Genomic DNA, 16676 nt, shown 5'->3' with positions numbered 1-16676 from the left:
ATTTTTTGAGTAGTTTGGGAGAGCATTTTATTTAACTAAGGGCTAGGAATCTGATGGAGAATGGGCATGGGTTAAAGCAAGAGAAGTAATTTTGATCTTCTTTTTAAAAATTTACCCATGATTTGTATATAAGTGTGTGTGTGTGTGTGTGTGTGTGTGTGTGTAGTCAATTATCTAGTAAAAATAGTTCAGAAATGTATAGAAAAGATGGCCAGCAAATTCAGCAAGTTAATAAAAATGTAATAAGGTATAATAATAAAATCAAGGTAGCCACTGGGAAGTTAATGAAAAGAAAGGTTTTAGGCATTTGGAAAACTTACCTAAGATCCAGTAAAGAGCAGGTATGAACACATATAAATATGTTGAAAAATATTGGGAAAATACCAGTAGTATATCAATGTTTGGTAGATGAGTGAAGTCAGTGATTAAAACAGAATACTGAAGTCATGGGGCAAGATTTCTCTCAAATTATCAACCAGACCTACCTGTAAATTAACCCACATTTTCACCCATTTTTGATTCATTTCCTCCAGGCTCAGCATAAAATATATCCTCTTTATGTTCAAGGTATATCTTCCTTACAAACGTCCTAACACTCCAGTCACTTCCTCTGGTCCTCATTAAACGTTTTTCTGTTTGTTTGTTTGTTTTGCGGTACGTGGGCCTCTCACTGCTGTGGCCTCTCCCGTTGCGGAGCACAGGCTCCAGATGCGCAGGCTCAGCGGCCATGGCTCATGGGCCCAGCCACTCCGCGGCATGTGGGATCTTCCCAGACCGGGGCACGAACCCATGTCCCCTGCATCGGCAGGTGGACTCTCTACCGCTGCGCCACCAGGGAAGCCCCTCATTCAACTTTTTAATGTTTCCCATTTAATAGCTAGTTCCAACAAGCTGAGGTAATAGGTGCTGTACCTTCAATACTTTTCTTATTCAGTTAATGTACATGCACATTTATTCTTTATGTCATTGCAGTCTGAATGTTACCCATCCATGCAAATGGTATTGTTCACCATACTGTCTCTTGTAAACTCATAATTGCCAAATTCACCAGACATATTTCAGTTCACTACTTATTGATCACTTCTGCTTGCATTTACTACTTTGGAAGCCTAGAACCCACATTAGAAGTATTGAAATTAAGCCTTTATTGCCCTTGCCTCTGTGACACACTTGTAAACACAACGGCTTTGTTTCAAACACTATCTGATTATATACCTTCCTCTTCATTTCTTTGTCTTCCAGCACAGACCCTACTTGTCTCTGACTTGAACTCATTTCTTCTCCCTGCCTCCATCCTTCTCTCTCTCGGGTACCTGCTCCTAAATGGCAGCTCATCTTTGTCTCTTAGAAGAAAGTCCATAGCCCCGCATTATCTGGCCCCTTCTGCTTTGCAGCTACATCTCCACCTAATCCCCAAACCAACTGGCTAACATCACCATCACTCCCTCCCTAAAACTTTCATATTCCTGTAACAGTTAAGGTATTAGATCTTTTCTCACATCCTACACTCTTTTTGCTTTTGCAGATGCTATTTTATCTGTCTACAATACATTTCCCCTCTTTGTTCTACAAAATAATACTTTTTCATCAATAGATTTATCCCAAATACCAAGTCTCTTCTTGCGCTACATTAGGTTCCCCTTCTTATTATAAAACAAGCTGTAAATATCTATAAAAAATGCTCTTACTATATGCTTTTGTATTCAGCAGCACCATAAACAATCAGGGACTTTAGGAAAGTTGATTATTTTAAGTTTTTGAGATAAAACTGTAAGTGCCTTGAGGGATACAATGCTCTATTAGATCTGTTAGTATTCTGAGCCTAACAAGTATGAAAAATATAGCCAGCACTTCTCATTTACCTGCTGAATAAATATATAAGTGCAATACAAAATAACATCAAAACTATAGTCAAAAATATTCATTCAGTTGAATTCCCAATATATTGATAAGGTAATTTAAAAAATTGTAAGAAATTATCACTGTCAGGGGAAAGTGGGATTATAAGATGTCTGAGGCACACTCAGGGAAGTAATTTCAAACGTATTCCTAGGTCAGACAGCATTTAAATTCCTTAAGTAAGAAAAAGCCACTGGCATTGAATTTGTCTTCTTTTCTGTGATAACAAATAACTCTAAACTCTCAGGGCTTAAAAATGTGTTTTACTTCTTATTTATGTTATGTGTTTGCACCTGCAGATCAGCTGTGACTCTGCTCCACGTGTCTTCTCCATGATGCCCAAGGTAAAGGAGAAGTCTCTGTTAGGGTCATGCTAGTTTCATGGCAGAAGGAAAGTACAAGAGATGTAATATGTGATTCTTCTTGAAGCTTAATTTCAGCCATAGTGTATATCATGCTTGCTTATATGCCAATGGCCAGAGCAAGTCATATCATCAATTGGGTGGAGATGCATAATCCTTCCACTGGAAGCACCGCACCTCACATGGCAATGAGCAGTGATGTATAACCTCTTAAAGGGAGGGGGAATAAAGATTTATGAAAAACTATACACAGGCATTGAGAAATATCGTAATAAATTCATAGAGGGAGTTAAGGGAAAAAAAAGATCCTTAATATTTGGTATGGCTGGTACTATAAACTAGTAAGGATACCTTTTAACTAATTGTTGAAAAAATAGACTATGCATTGGAAGAAAGGAAATGTGAGGGAAAAGTTGCAAAGAGCAAACAATGGAAAAAAGAAGAGCTTCTTCCAGAGCCAGGACTTGGCAAGAAAGCAGTGAATGTGAAGAAACAGTTGACTGGAGTATTTGGTTGGGACTTCAATATACTTAGAGATGAAAGGAGTTGAAAAAGGTCCATGATAAAGTCCAAATTAGCAAGAATAAAAATTAGTAGCAAATAAGAGAGAGGTATGCATTATAAACTGGGGAGAAAATCATGTAATAAGTCAAATATTGTAACTGAAGAAAAATAAGATAATGTGGATAAAGTTGTTGCTTTTATTTTATTATTAATTTTTGCAACCTCAAAGTTTTCATTGAACGTCTGAAAGAGGTTTTGTAGGAGGTAAATAATAAAGGATACTTTTACAGAGGGCTCAAGATTTAAAAGGAGTAGGTAAGCAGGGCAAGAGTCAATAAGACTGGAGAGAATGATTTTCCTGACTGAAGTAAAGGCAAAATGTGAGAGAAAAGCACAGCTGTCTAGTGGCATTAGTCAATGCATTCCCTTGACAGGGTCCAATTGCATCATCCAGAAAGGGGAATAAATCGATGGTTGCTTTTGTGAACATTGTTACTTTGAAGAAATTCGTTCCAGGAATTCTAAGATATGGGAGTTTGTGACCATAACAGGGAAATGTGACTAATAAGAAGAAGTGGAGATAAAGCAGTGTTCTAGTAAAGAAGGTCAGATTAGGACATACAATTGATTCCGTTAGAGGAAAAGTGGGAGTGGAAGGAGGATGGTTTGTTTTGGAGGCCAGTGTGATGCAGTCACAGCAGGATATTACATACATGATTGATGTGAGTTGCACAAAGAACACATTCCAGTGTTTATCTCCTTATGAACCCAAAAATAATAAGTATAGACATAGAAATAAATATTCCAGATTGAATGCAGATCATGATAGACTTGAAGATTCAAACTTTGTTAATTGAACCCACTCATACCCAAATAATCCTTCAAGAAAAATGTAATCACATTTAAACACTCACAGATAATCTAGTGTGGAGATAGATTAGAACATGTTATAACTATATTAAAGTAGAAATTACAATAGCAGAATGGATAATAAAGGCTTAATATGCTACACCTGCCAGATGACGTTTCCTTTTTCACATCAGACTCAAATTAATGTTTTAGTGTAAAAATATATGCATAATTTTACATATACATACATATATAACATACAGCATAGTACATATTTATATACTGCTTCCTATAAACTTAGTCCTTTTGTAAAAACTTTATATTATTAACTAATATTATAACCCACATTTTCATAAGAGCATACTGAGCACAAGGTCTTGCCCGTGACAAAATACACGTATATTTCTTTCGGAAACAAAGGACAGTAGATTCTTTCGGAAACAAAGGACAGTAGATGGTTAAGTTAATACTGAAGAAACTAAATAGCCACTGTAAGCTACCTTTGTTTCTTGTACATAATAAAGAGGGAAAGATATTAGAAATACTTATAGATATAAAAATAGATACATAGATACAGTTACAAACATAGTACTCATCTCCATATTTAAACCTATTCTTCATGCACTGAAATCTTCCTCTTGGGCTGAAGGCCAAAACTTCCATCGACGATAGCACTCGATAAATACCAGATTCTGCACACCAAAAAAAGGCTCTCAAAGTCTTCTCTCAGAAGGCCTGGCACTTTGGACTCACCCATGAGCATGTGCAGTTTCTAGCCACCTGCCTAATAACCATCTGGTCTATTCCATTATGTTATCCATACATCTCAATTAATTATAGACTTAGAGAAGGAGAGAAAAAATTCTCAGTGATTTAATATTCTCTTTACCTTTCAGCATGAATTTTGTGGTTAAAATACCTTCACTCCAGGAAAGGAAAAAAACAAATAACTCTTTTAGATCTATATGCTATTCCTGGTGTTGATCTCCAGTCTCTTCAAGAAACTGGAGAGATAGATCATGGTGGGAGGTGCATAGGATATGGAAGAAGATACTGATTTATGTTTCCCCTTCCCAGCCTTAAGTGATAGAAAACTCATTGCTAACTCTTTAAATTCATATTTTGTCTATTCCAGAAAGAACAAATTACATTCTGCTTCTAGAATCCTGTGATTATGGTTATTTCTAATTTATTTTAAAACAGAAGAAAAAAGTCAAAGTGCATTTGTGTGGTGCTACTACTAGTATTTCCATATGGCTGAAGCACGGGCTACCTATGAGCGGATGGTTAGAGAAGGTAGCTGATGATCATAAAAAACTTCCCATACCATGAAGAGTGGCTTTTATTTTGTCTTGAAGGTAATGGGAAACACTGACAATTTTAAGTGTTGAAAGGTTGATAGGACAGAAAGTTGGAATTGTGAAATTGAGAGTAGAGAAAACAAACAACTTACAGCCACACAAGAAAAATACAAAAGAATTGGAAAGGGCATCACTCATGGAAAGCATGGTAGGGAAAATAGAGTATATTTGATAGATGTTAAAGAAATACAGTGCGCATCTTGGTGACACATTGGATTACCAAAATGGAGATAACTAGGATAACATTAATCTATCTTCTGCCTCACAGAATGTCATGTTAACCCAGGCATGCAATAGAGTAAAGAAGCCAAATTTGGAGGAAGAGATGTAATCTTGATGTCATAAACTTAGCTACTACTACTACTAATAATTAATATTTCAAAGGGTAACTATGTATTCAATTATTTAATTTGGTAAAACTTGCAAATACTGTTAATTAGTTGAAGCAAGTAATTAATGTAATTTAAAAGTAAAATCTAGTATCATACTTTACTGTATTTCATTTGACATACTTTCAACAACTACAAAGCCAGAAAAAGGCAACTACTCCCTTATAGGCTCTTGGTAAAGGAGGATGACAATGTTAAATAAGTCCTCCTGCCCTTGAGGCTGTAATACAATGTAACAGATGCTACCCTAGAGCTGAGGAGATTTCCTCTAGGTATAGAAGAGGTTCATTAGGGACGTCTTGAGTGCTGAGTTTACATGGTTGCCCTTTTAATAAACATATTGCTGAATGCAACACAAAGATGCATACTAATTATTATCTGCTTACCATTAACAATAACGATGATATCACGGAAGTCAATTTCTCCCCTAGCCTCCACTCTTCCTTCACACCTGTATATACCTTCATCACTTTTATTGATGTTGAGAATCTGCAAATTATTGTTGGCTAAGATAGCAAACCGATCTGTAAGGTAAGCAAAGGGGAGGAAATGATATCAGTAATTGAAGGTAGAGTCCAACATGCTTTAAATTGCTAAGTGTTAAAATATGGAACTTGTCTGACACTATCAAACTTTTCATCAACAAACAAATTCAAATTTGAAAGTAAAATATAATTTCATGACTTCAATTTTTCCACTCTACACTGCCTGCTTACACATTTTTTTTCAAAAATACATTCAAGGCCTTCCCTGGTGGCGCAGTGGTTGAGAGTCCGCCTGCCGATGCAGGGGACACGGGTTCGCACCCCGGGCTGGGAGGATCCCACATGCCGTGGAGCGGCTGGGCCCGTGAGCCATGGCCGCTGAGCCTACGCGTCCAGAGCCTGTGCTCCGCAACGGGAGAGGCCACAACAGTGAGAGGCCCGCGTACCGCAAAAAAAAAAAAAACAAACAAAAAAAACCAATACATTCAAGACTTTATTTCCACATAAAATGGTTAGGCTATTATTTCCCCCTTGGTACTTTGAATGCAGAAATAATACACAAAAGAACAAAGCCGAGAGATCAGATATAGCAGACACAAAGACGTTTTGACTGTAAATATGTAGCAACTTGGGTAAGGAAAAGGGTTAGAAAATTGATTGAATATCCTTCCTCACACAATAATTAAACTAATAATTGCACATACCCTGAGAAGGCAGCTAAAATATATAATAATATTCAAGTCATGTAGAGGGCATATGAAATGGTCATATCTCAGATTTATTTGAAAGATTTTTTTTCTAAATGCAAGATAATCCATTTTAGGAAGGAACAGATTAGACTTCATTAATTTTACATTGATTCCATTTTATGTGTGAGTATATGCACATGCATAAATACAAAACTAAGCTGTTATAGGGCATGCATTAGCTGATTATAGGGCATGCATTAACCATAACCTGGCTAGCCTAAGTAGCATCTCAGCCTGACAGTATTTTCCATAATGCCTGGCTCAGGTTTTAATCATCACAATTTTGTTGCAGTCTTTGCAGTCTTAACACCTTTCCCCTTCCTATCAAGTAAAGAATGTTCTCATATCCAGTTCTGTTTGAAACATGTTAAAAATGTAATATCCTAAATTTCACTAATCAATTCATCCATAGATATCATCAAACATCATCTGTTTGCTAGGTACTGTATTTGGATACATTGATGAATAAGAGAAAACATCCTTGACCCCTTTGGGACTTTTGGTAAGGTAGAAATGTCATTAATTTAAGGTACCCACCTCTGGATATCTACTGTTAAAGCTACTTTTGGGGACTGTTCCAGTATTTATTGCTCTTCCCCTATCTGCTGGCTTAATAGAGGTATTAGGGCAAACACAGAAGCCACATGAGAAAATGGTCCAGCCTCTCTCAACCTGGATCACTGAAAGGATGGAAGGGTAGAATCCTGCCTCTCCCCCTGCTGCCAATTGGACTTTGCATGAGTGAGAAATAAATTGCTATGACATTAAGCCATTCGTATTTGGGGTTCATTTTTCACAGCAATTCCTTAAGTCAAAGTAGAAGTTTGGGTTTTAAATACAGATAAGGAAGTTATCAGACTATAGAAGGTCATTAAAATAGGTGAGCATGTGGTTATTGATTGCCTAAGAGACAGTTAATAAGGAATGGAAATGTGTAGATTCTGAGGCTACCTCAGAAAGAAAATACCAGTTACAAGGCTACAGATACATAATATTCAGCCCAGGAAGTATAAACTTTCCCAAAATATTTATTTCACCTTTTGAGTGACGCTAAGAAGAGATACAAAAATGTTTACGCAGATGCTTTCCCCTGGTAAATTTTCTCACCAAAGAAGAGACTGGAGAGAAAGAAAGGCAATCTGCAAGAAATATAACTTATAATAAGTCCTGGAATAACTCAGAACTCTTAAAAATGCATGATATTTCAAAGTAAATGTAAAAAAACTATTCAAGTGTGTTGCTGGAAATTAGAATGAGCAGCAATTACAGTTGATCCTTGAACAACACAGGTTTGAACTGTGCAGATCCACTTACATGGGAATCTTTTTCAATAGTAAATACAGTACTACACAGTCCGAAGTTGACTGAATCTGAGGATGCAGAACTGAACCACAGATATGAAGGAATCTCGGATAAGGCGGACCAACTATAAATTATACTTGAATTTTTGACTTCATGTCGAGTTGGCACCCTAACCCCTGTGTTGTTCATGGGTCAACTGTATGAATTAAAAAGTTCAAATTTAGAGAGGGATGCAACGAGTCATAACTAAATCATTGTAATATTATATTTTCTAACTCACTAAAATATGTATCATCCTTAACTAAAAATTCGAAGTATATGTGTAAAGTCCATGGAATGATGTTAGCGAACTCTCAAACCAAAGAACATTATTAATATGTATTTACAAAAAGCATTTGAAGAAGGCACTGCTTCAATCAATCACACATAACTATGTATATTGGAACTATTTAACTATTAGAGATGATCTATTCATCTCAGTTTTACAGACATCCACATTTTCATTATTGCAGTAAGAAAATAAATGAAATCAAATAATACACAATAAGGTGTCTGCTTTATGTTTCTTTAAGCAGGTTATTTTTTAAAAGTCCCCTTTTCTTCTCATTCCATAGCCACTGAATGGTTTGCTTCATCTACTCCTATACCTTCAACCTATATTTTGATGATTCACAGTTTTTCTTCAGACCAGATGATTCCTGTGATTCCAGAATTGTGCAAGAGTCAACCAGATGTACGAACTTAGAAGGGTTGTAAATACTTCAATCTCAGCATGTTTAAAATTTGGCTCACTAGCTCCACCTGAAATTTCTCATACGGTACTCTCCAGTTCTGTCTTCACAGGTCTTTACATTGAGCTAGTTGCCCAAAGCAAATTCCTTGAGTCATCTTTGACTTCTCCATCTCTCTTAGTGTGCATGTCAAATCAAACCCATATCCTATCACTTCTCCCTTTATCATTTCTTAGTCTAGAATCTACTTTTCCCTCAGCAATTATTTCATTTGGATTTGAACTGTTCTCATTGCCTGGAGCTTGGCCTTGACTCTCATCCAGTTCATTCTCCTCACTGAAGCACTGATATCCTTCTCAATATATATTAGGTCATGTTACTGCCTTAATTAAAACCCTTTAGTGATGTCACCTTTGGATAGATTCTAAACTTCTCAATAGAGACGTCAAGGCCATATTAACTTGGCTCAACCTTCTTTTCCAGTTTCCTTTCTTATTAGTCTTTATTTACAAATCCTAGTTATTGTAAGTGTTCTAGTTGTACTTATTCATAAATTCTAGTTATAATGAACTTAATTCAGTTTCTGAAACGTGCCACTCATGCTTTCACCTCTGGGCCATTGCATATGGTGCCTCTCCTCTTGAAAAGTCCCCACCATTCTCTAGCTGGCTAATCCCTTTACATCTTTAAGGGTTGCTTTTCTCTCTCAGAAGGCACCTTGAACACTCTCCTCTGCGCTAACTAGTTCAGGTGCTCTTTCTTTATCATCTTCTCTCACTGCACTTTCCTTATCATATACCTCAATATATCTTGTTTTCATTGATTGATTTTTTCCACTAGATTATTAATATGTTGAGGGTAGTGGACTTGTTCATCGTTTTAACTATGAAGCGCCACCTTCTAGTACACTAGATGAAATATACTAAGTGTTCAATAACTGTTGAATGACTTTTTATACTGGAAGTAGATTTCATACAAATGTTATTGAACAAGATGATTTTACCCATAGTTTTTGGTGCCAAAAGGGTACTTCATTAGAAAATGCTCAAAACATTTAGGAAGTTTCAGAGATAACTTTCAAAATGGCTGAGGTAGAATGGCAACTGCAATAGCATATCCTTCCATCAGGGTTGAGACTAAAAGTCAGGATATTCAACTTTTATAACAAAATGTCACCTTTACTCCCTAAATACTTGGATTCTTTAGCATATGGATTTCCTTTCAACAAACAACATGGTAAACCTCCACTTTGAGTAGTCTGTGGGAACATTAATTCTGCATATTTGTCACACAGCTGCTACCAAAAGCATAGTTAATAAGATGGACATTTCCAAACCTTCATTGTTTCATATGGAGACTTTAAACTTTATTCCTATGCCACACTAAGGCTTCAGAAAGTTATCTGTACACACTGCATTATTCTAAATCCCCATATATGTTCCTTTCATGGTTGTAAACCTAATCTTATTTCATTAGTTTTAATAAAAGGATCACATAAAGTATAAAAATCTGAAGAATATTACTTCTTATAAATCTGTTATGAATGTAAAAAGTGTTTGATAATGAAGTATGTGGCAAGTTTCTCAAATATTAAAAGGTTAGAAAAGTTTGTTCATCTTCACAATTCCCCTACATCCTTTACATCCCAAAGTCAGAACAAATTTTACGTCCTTTTAAAAAAATTCTATTTTGCCTTCCTGCAACTCAGCGTTGTTTCTATGTTTAACTGATTCCCAAGAATTAAAAGCTCAATGAGAAGGAACAAGAAAAATAAATGTTATTTATTGAGAATCTGATATAGAGTCAAATATTTTATTCATTCAGTTAACAAATATTTATGAGCCTATCTTACCTAAAACTCAAACCGTTGTTCAAAATGCATATAGTAATTTACTGTTTATGGATGAAGAATCCGAATTAGGTACAGAGCAGTTAGAAAAGTTGTTTGAAGCTTTAGGGACAAGGAAAGAGTAGAGCCGTAATGGAATTCCAACTTCACAGCATTTCATCCATGGATACTGGGAAAAATGTGTAAGCTGTAGCATAGAAGCATCACTCCTCCATCAGCACTGTACTTGACCATCCATCTTTGCTTTGAGGATTTAACTGTCTTTTTTCTTTTTTCAGACAATTAATCATTAGATTTTATCCCCAAATAAATTACAAAAAGTAGATATTATAGGGCAACCTCCAGTGTCCATGGATGCCAATGAATGAACTGTCTTTAGGCTTGAATTCCATCTGGCTACTTAACTGGGGGGATCATCTGCTCAGGGAAGATGGAGATGCTGATTGATGCCCTGGGCACATTCAGTCAAGATCTTGCCAGTGCCTGTTGCACACAATCTCTGCCCAGAGGCCTACAGTCAGCATCGATTTAACTGTCTTTTAAAAAATAAAACTCATTTCAAAACCATCTTGTAATTATGGTTTACAGTAAACCAGATGTACACTTGAAGCCTAAGATGTAGGTAATCTGAAAATGTTTAGACATTGTCATTTAACTGCTATGAAAGAATTGACTTTTCTTTATTATTGAGGGGAAGAAAGCATAAAATATACTGTACAATTTACTCATGAAATTTATTAGTAAGACCTAAAGCAGTTTTCTGAAAATAAAGTAAGAGGAAATAAAGTATTATATCTCATTAACTTACTATAATAGAAAAAAGAGTTTTAGTAAATAACTGACAAGCAGTGAAAATGCCAAGTCCAGAAAAATTCTCTCAAAATTAAAAAAAAAATTACTATCATCATCATGATACTTTCTCTGTACATATTCAAAAACAGAAACCCTCTGCCTTCTCTCCTTTATGTTGTAGAAGTTTCATCTCTTAGAAACACAAAACAAAATCATCCAAGATAGAAAGTATTTTAAAAGATTCAATTATTTTGTACCTCTCTGCAATGTAAGTGCAATGAAAAATATTCTAAATCGAAAATGCTCCCAATTCACAATGATAAAGTAGCATAATGTAAGCAAATCATGCATCAATTTCAGATGTCATTTTATTCTGGAATTTCAGCTCAGTCTGAATCAAAATCATGAAGACAATTGAAATGAATGTACTCTTCTTTCTATTATCCATATTCATCTTATCATAATATTTAGAATATGTAGGTATCTTTGAAAGAACAGTGACAGAAAAATAAATAGGATTCATATAGATATTATTATAAGTTTACACATAATAAGCCCATGGGATTGTTTGAATTGTAATATGTAAAATTTCAATAGATCAGGATTGATTCCTTTATTTGTTTAGTATCCTTGAACTGTTTGTATATAATTTTTTCTTGATCTAGAGCAGGAGTCAGCAAACTTTTTCTGTAATCTTCAGAAAATAACTATTGTAGGCTTTGTAGGACAAACCATCTGTGTCACAGCTGTTCAGCTTTGTTCCCAAAGTAGCCATAGACAATATGTAACAATTGGGTTTGGCTGAATTTTCATAACACCTTAAAAAAACAGCAGAGGAGCTGAATTTAGCCTGAGGGCCATAGTTTGCCAACCTCTAGTTTAGAGCTCTGAGGTTCTCACAAAACAGTTATTTGAGGCTTAGGTTCAAACAATCTAATTGCTATATTTACTTAGGTAGATTCAGTCTTTTAAAAAATTGCAATATTTTTAGAACATATAACTTAGAGAGTTACCAAAATACTAACTGTCGGAAATAGTGGTGACTTCCTCATTATGATACAACCAGCTGACAACAGGTGCAGGCGAACTGCTGACTCGGCAAACCACTTCTGCATTCTCTCCTTGTTTGAACTCTTGAGGAGACACCACTTCTCTGAAAGTGAGTTTTTCTGTATGAAGAAAGTAAAACAAACCATACAAGTATTAGTGCTTATTTCTTCCAATAGCATATTTCAGAATCCGTGTTTATTGATGCTGTAATAAAATAATTAGGTAAATCTAAATCCTTTTAAACCTTAAACCAGATCATCTAATTCTCCTACCCAATAAATTCCAACTCACTGAGAATAAAATCCAAAGTCCTTACAATGCCAAACTAAGTCCTGTATGAACTGGAGTCTGCCCCACAATTCTGATCCCAATTTTTCTTCTCTCCTCCTAGCTGCTGCTTTGGGCAGTTCCTTGAACACTCCAGATTTGTTCTCATTCTGGGGCATTTGTACTCTCTTAAATTCCTTCAAATTTCTGCTCAACCTCCACATATAAAATAGCCATCTCCCTATGTTTCTAAACCACTTAATTTCTTTCCTATAGAATTCTATAGCATATATATCTAGCATTTAAGCACTAGTTTTTGCTTACTTTTTGTCTGTCTCTACACACTAAAATGTTGGCACCAAGTGGCCAGTGATATTTTCTGTTTCAGTCACTAATGTCTTTAGGAATTAGAATATTGTCTGCCATGCAGTAGACATACAATAAGTGTACTGAATGAATGCATGAATATGGATATTTATGCTTGATGAGAAACTTTCACAAAAGTAATTCATTGTTCTTGCTAAGAAAATTTTTTTTTTTTTACCTTCACAAATAAAGCACTAGGGATCTTCCTTTGTATCATTTCAAAGGACACTTCTTTCCAGATACTAGTCTATGAAATGATGATTTCAACTTAATTCTTTGTTATTTATGAAATTGGTACAGTAAATGGTCATATAAATAAGTAAAACATCTTTCCTTGAGGAGCTTAGAAACTAACAGAAGGGAAAAAGAAAAAAAAAAAGAGGTCAAATCAGGAAAAATGAGGGCAACAATACTCCAACAGATCGCCCCACTCATCTAAGGGAAGCCTTGCTCTGGTGCTGCTTTGGCCTTTTCTCCCCATGTGCTATTTCTAGAATAACAAAAACAAAGCTATAAGGAAGAGATGTCTTATGAGCTAATATTCTAAAACTTTTTATAATTTTTCACTGGTAAAATGCTAACTACTACAAATTAATTGTAAGGCAAAGTTCTAAGCATGAGGTAATGTAGTCCTCAAAGCAACTATGTATGATGTGGGTACTACAATTATATCTATTTTATAGATGAGGAAATTGAAACAGAGAGGTTACACGATTGCTCAAGGCCACAGGTGTAAGTGATAGAGCCTGGTTTCAAACCCTGGGAGTCAATGAGCTTCAGTGTTCCTAAACAGGTTAACAATTCCTAAAAGTGAGAAGTTGGAAAGGAATGTAGGAAGCAATCAGTCTCAAGTCGTAAAATGAAGTGTAAGTATAGAAAACCTTGCTACTAAAAATGCCTGGAGTTGAAGAATCTGGTTAGATGTTATTCTTCATTAGATGAGTTTTCAGATTTTACTCTGTCTAAAGCCTGTCAGCTGACCCTTCCCCAGTTCTCATTCTAGATTGGTCACTGTTATCACATAGGTAATTTTATTTGTTCTAGTCATGATCTTTTTTTTTGAAAGTGAAAAATAGCACTCCCAATAAATTTTATATCACTAAATAAAGTACTGGTTTCTATTTACCCAACAGATTCTTAATGGCATCAAAAAACTAAAACATTTTCATCTATATTATTTAACCAACAGAATTGGCTATGTATTTATAATCCACTATAACCTATTATAGATTTTATTTTAGAGATGTACTGTGGTAAAATAGAAATAAGCTGATATCTGTAAAGGTCTTAGCACATTGTCCATCACATAGTTAGTTCTTAATGAGTGTTAGTTTCTATTGTTAAGTACATTTTAATTTGTATTTTTTATAAGAACGTATAATTTCAATCAATAAAACTTATAAATACATGACTTACGGTAAATTTCCAAAACAACTGTGGCCTCTTGTGTCTGTCCTTTGGCATCTGTTGCTTGACAACGATATATCCCTGCATCTTCTATATTTGCATTGTAGATGGTTAATCGTGATCTAATACCTTCCTTTTGCACTGATACCCTCTGTGTTGAAATTATCTTCTCTCCTTGAGGATTATACCAGTCTATACTCTCAGGTTCACCAACTGCTGCAAAGAGCCATGGAAAAGAAATTTTGAAAATATGTTCCAAGTGTTTGTTTTGACACTGGCATTTACTATCGTGTAACAACTTTAACAATTTAGAAAAAAATGTAAATGGAAGACTGGAAGTCTGAAAATCTTACAATATCGAAAGTAAACACAAATGCTAGCACACATGTTATCCTTATTTATCCAACATTGAGGTTTCAATCTCATTTGAGTATTCCAGTATTGTATTTAAGCTATGAGAGTGTAAACTTTACCACGGAAATCTATGGATTATTACTACACAAGTACTGAAAGTGCCTTGGCAGCTGAGTCCAACATTAATTCTACTTAATAGGCATAATCGAAACAGAAACACGATTACTAACGTGATTTCACCTGCTCAATTCTTTTTGCTAGGGTCAGGAAATAGCACTTTTTCCCCTGATACAGCAGAGCTCATAACAACGTAAATCATTTATGAAATAAACTTTGGCTTTTGTTAATACAGAATTTTGAATTAATTTCCCAAGTTGTTAAACTTGTATAGATAAGGCCAATGACTATTTTTTAAATGGAGCCCTAATCTTCTCTTTTCCCAACTGAGATGAGTAGTTTCACCATTTTAATCTAAAACTGTTAACTATTTAATCATATGATAATTAGAATGCATCGAAATGATACTTATAGTGCTAGGCAATTACAACCAAATCATTACAGGGTAAACATTTATTTAAGTTTTCCAATTCAGAATCTAGGTTATTATCCTCTTTGTAAAAGCTGAAGCTTCCTGTGTTTGCTTTTAGTCACCAAAAGGATGTATTTCACCTAATTACTTGAGAGATAATTTGTGGAAGCTGCATACACTATTAACTCAAAAGTATCAGGAGAAAATGCATAAAGTTATATAACATCTTCAGGACCTTTTATAAGAAAATTATTCCTTCTCATTTTTTTTCCAAGATATGGCTTTAGAAACAAATTGTCTTCCTTCCTATATCAAATTAGACACGATGGAGAAAAAAAGTATGAAAGAAGTTTAGTTAAATCTTAAATGAATCTTAGTTATGTTATCTTCAGTTTTTCTGAACAGAACCATAAAACCATAGTAGTTACAGGATAATTCATTTGGGGGAGGTATTTGTTTTAATTCCCTCCTCTATCAAGAAGTTACAAAAGAATAATTTAAATGTGCATTACTTTAAGTTTCAGCAATAGAAAACCTCATTTTATACAGTAAATTATGCAGGATATTCTGTGAAATATTTTGGACATTTTCATTCTTAATGATATGGAATAAAATTTCATGGAGAGTTTATTCTGTATTTTCATACAGCAGTCATAATTCTCTTTTTTCTGGCAACTCAAATAATAATTTCCAATAAAACTTTGCATGTTATTTTACTGAAAAGACTGGGCTCTTGGATTAATTAATAAGTAGCATTAAACTTATTTTCTTGAAAATGTAATATAAAAATTCATTTGCTATACATGACACATTCTTATTTAGTTCTGTGAGGGTATGACTGAACTAGGCTGGGTCCTGGGACCTGGGACACTTTGCTGCAGAGCTTGCACCTGAACAAACCTCTCCTGGCGCAACAATATACAAAGAAACTATAAGGGACTAAAAATAACTGCAAGCATGTCCAGCTGGGACAAATTATGAACAAGATACAAAAAGGCCAAATCCCAACTGCTACATCTGAGGTGCTGGGAGCAAAAGCATGGTACTATGCCGAACTATGCGTGATTCCTGCACACAGCACCACCAAGGAGGTGGGCAGATCACCAAGGGGTGGGCAGACCACTAAACCTAAGCCAGCCCACCAGCCGGACCCACTGATCCACCATTACCCTCATCCCATTTAAGGGATCAGCTCACTCCACCTCAGGGAGCGAGCAAGGGAACTTGCTACTTGTTTTCACTCCCTTGTGCTGCATCAAGAGTCCCTACAAAGCCCTACCTGAATTCCCCCTCTGGTCTCTTACCAATTTCTATTGATTAAAGAGTCCAAGAACCCAGGTCAGTAACATGACTAACTTCTAGTTGAATTTTAAGACATATTTATTTTATTGAGTTTTAGATGTCTGTGTTCAGGAAACTTTAGAATCATAT

The 16676-nt window shown here is 35.3% G+C and overlaps 1 protein-coding gene across 2 annotated transcripts in view; it reads right to left on the bottom strand.

Annotated features, from left to right (window-relative positions):
- The window catches only part of NCAM2 (neural cell adhesion molecule 2), a 496915-nt gene that overhangs the window by 191900 nt on the left and 288339 nt on the right, over window positions 1-16676 (bottom strand). For both annotated transcript variants that reach the window (XM_032630637.1, XM_032630638.1), the window contains exons 3-5: window positions 14372-14578; window positions 12298-12441; window positions 5751-5888 (exon numbers count right to left, since the gene is read on the bottom strand). In XM_032630637.1, coding sequence (XP_032486528.1) covers window positions 5751-5888; window positions 12298-12441; window positions 14372-14578 — 489 coding nt within the window. The remainder of the gene's footprint in view (window positions 1-5750; window positions 5889-12297; window positions 12442-14371; window positions 14579-16676) is intronic.

Source organism: Phocoena sinus, chromosome 4, assembly GCF_008692025.1.
Source record: "Phocoena sinus isolate mPhoSin1 chromosome 4, mPhoSin1.pri, whole genome shotgun sequence".
In the NCBI taxonomy this organism is placed as follows: domain Eukaryota; kingdom Metazoa; phylum Chordata; class Mammalia; order Artiodactyla; family Phocoenidae; genus Phocoena; species Phocoena sinus.
The sequence above is the reverse complement of the archived record's forward strand: the minus strand, read 5'-3'. Positions and strand labels throughout refer to the sequence as shown.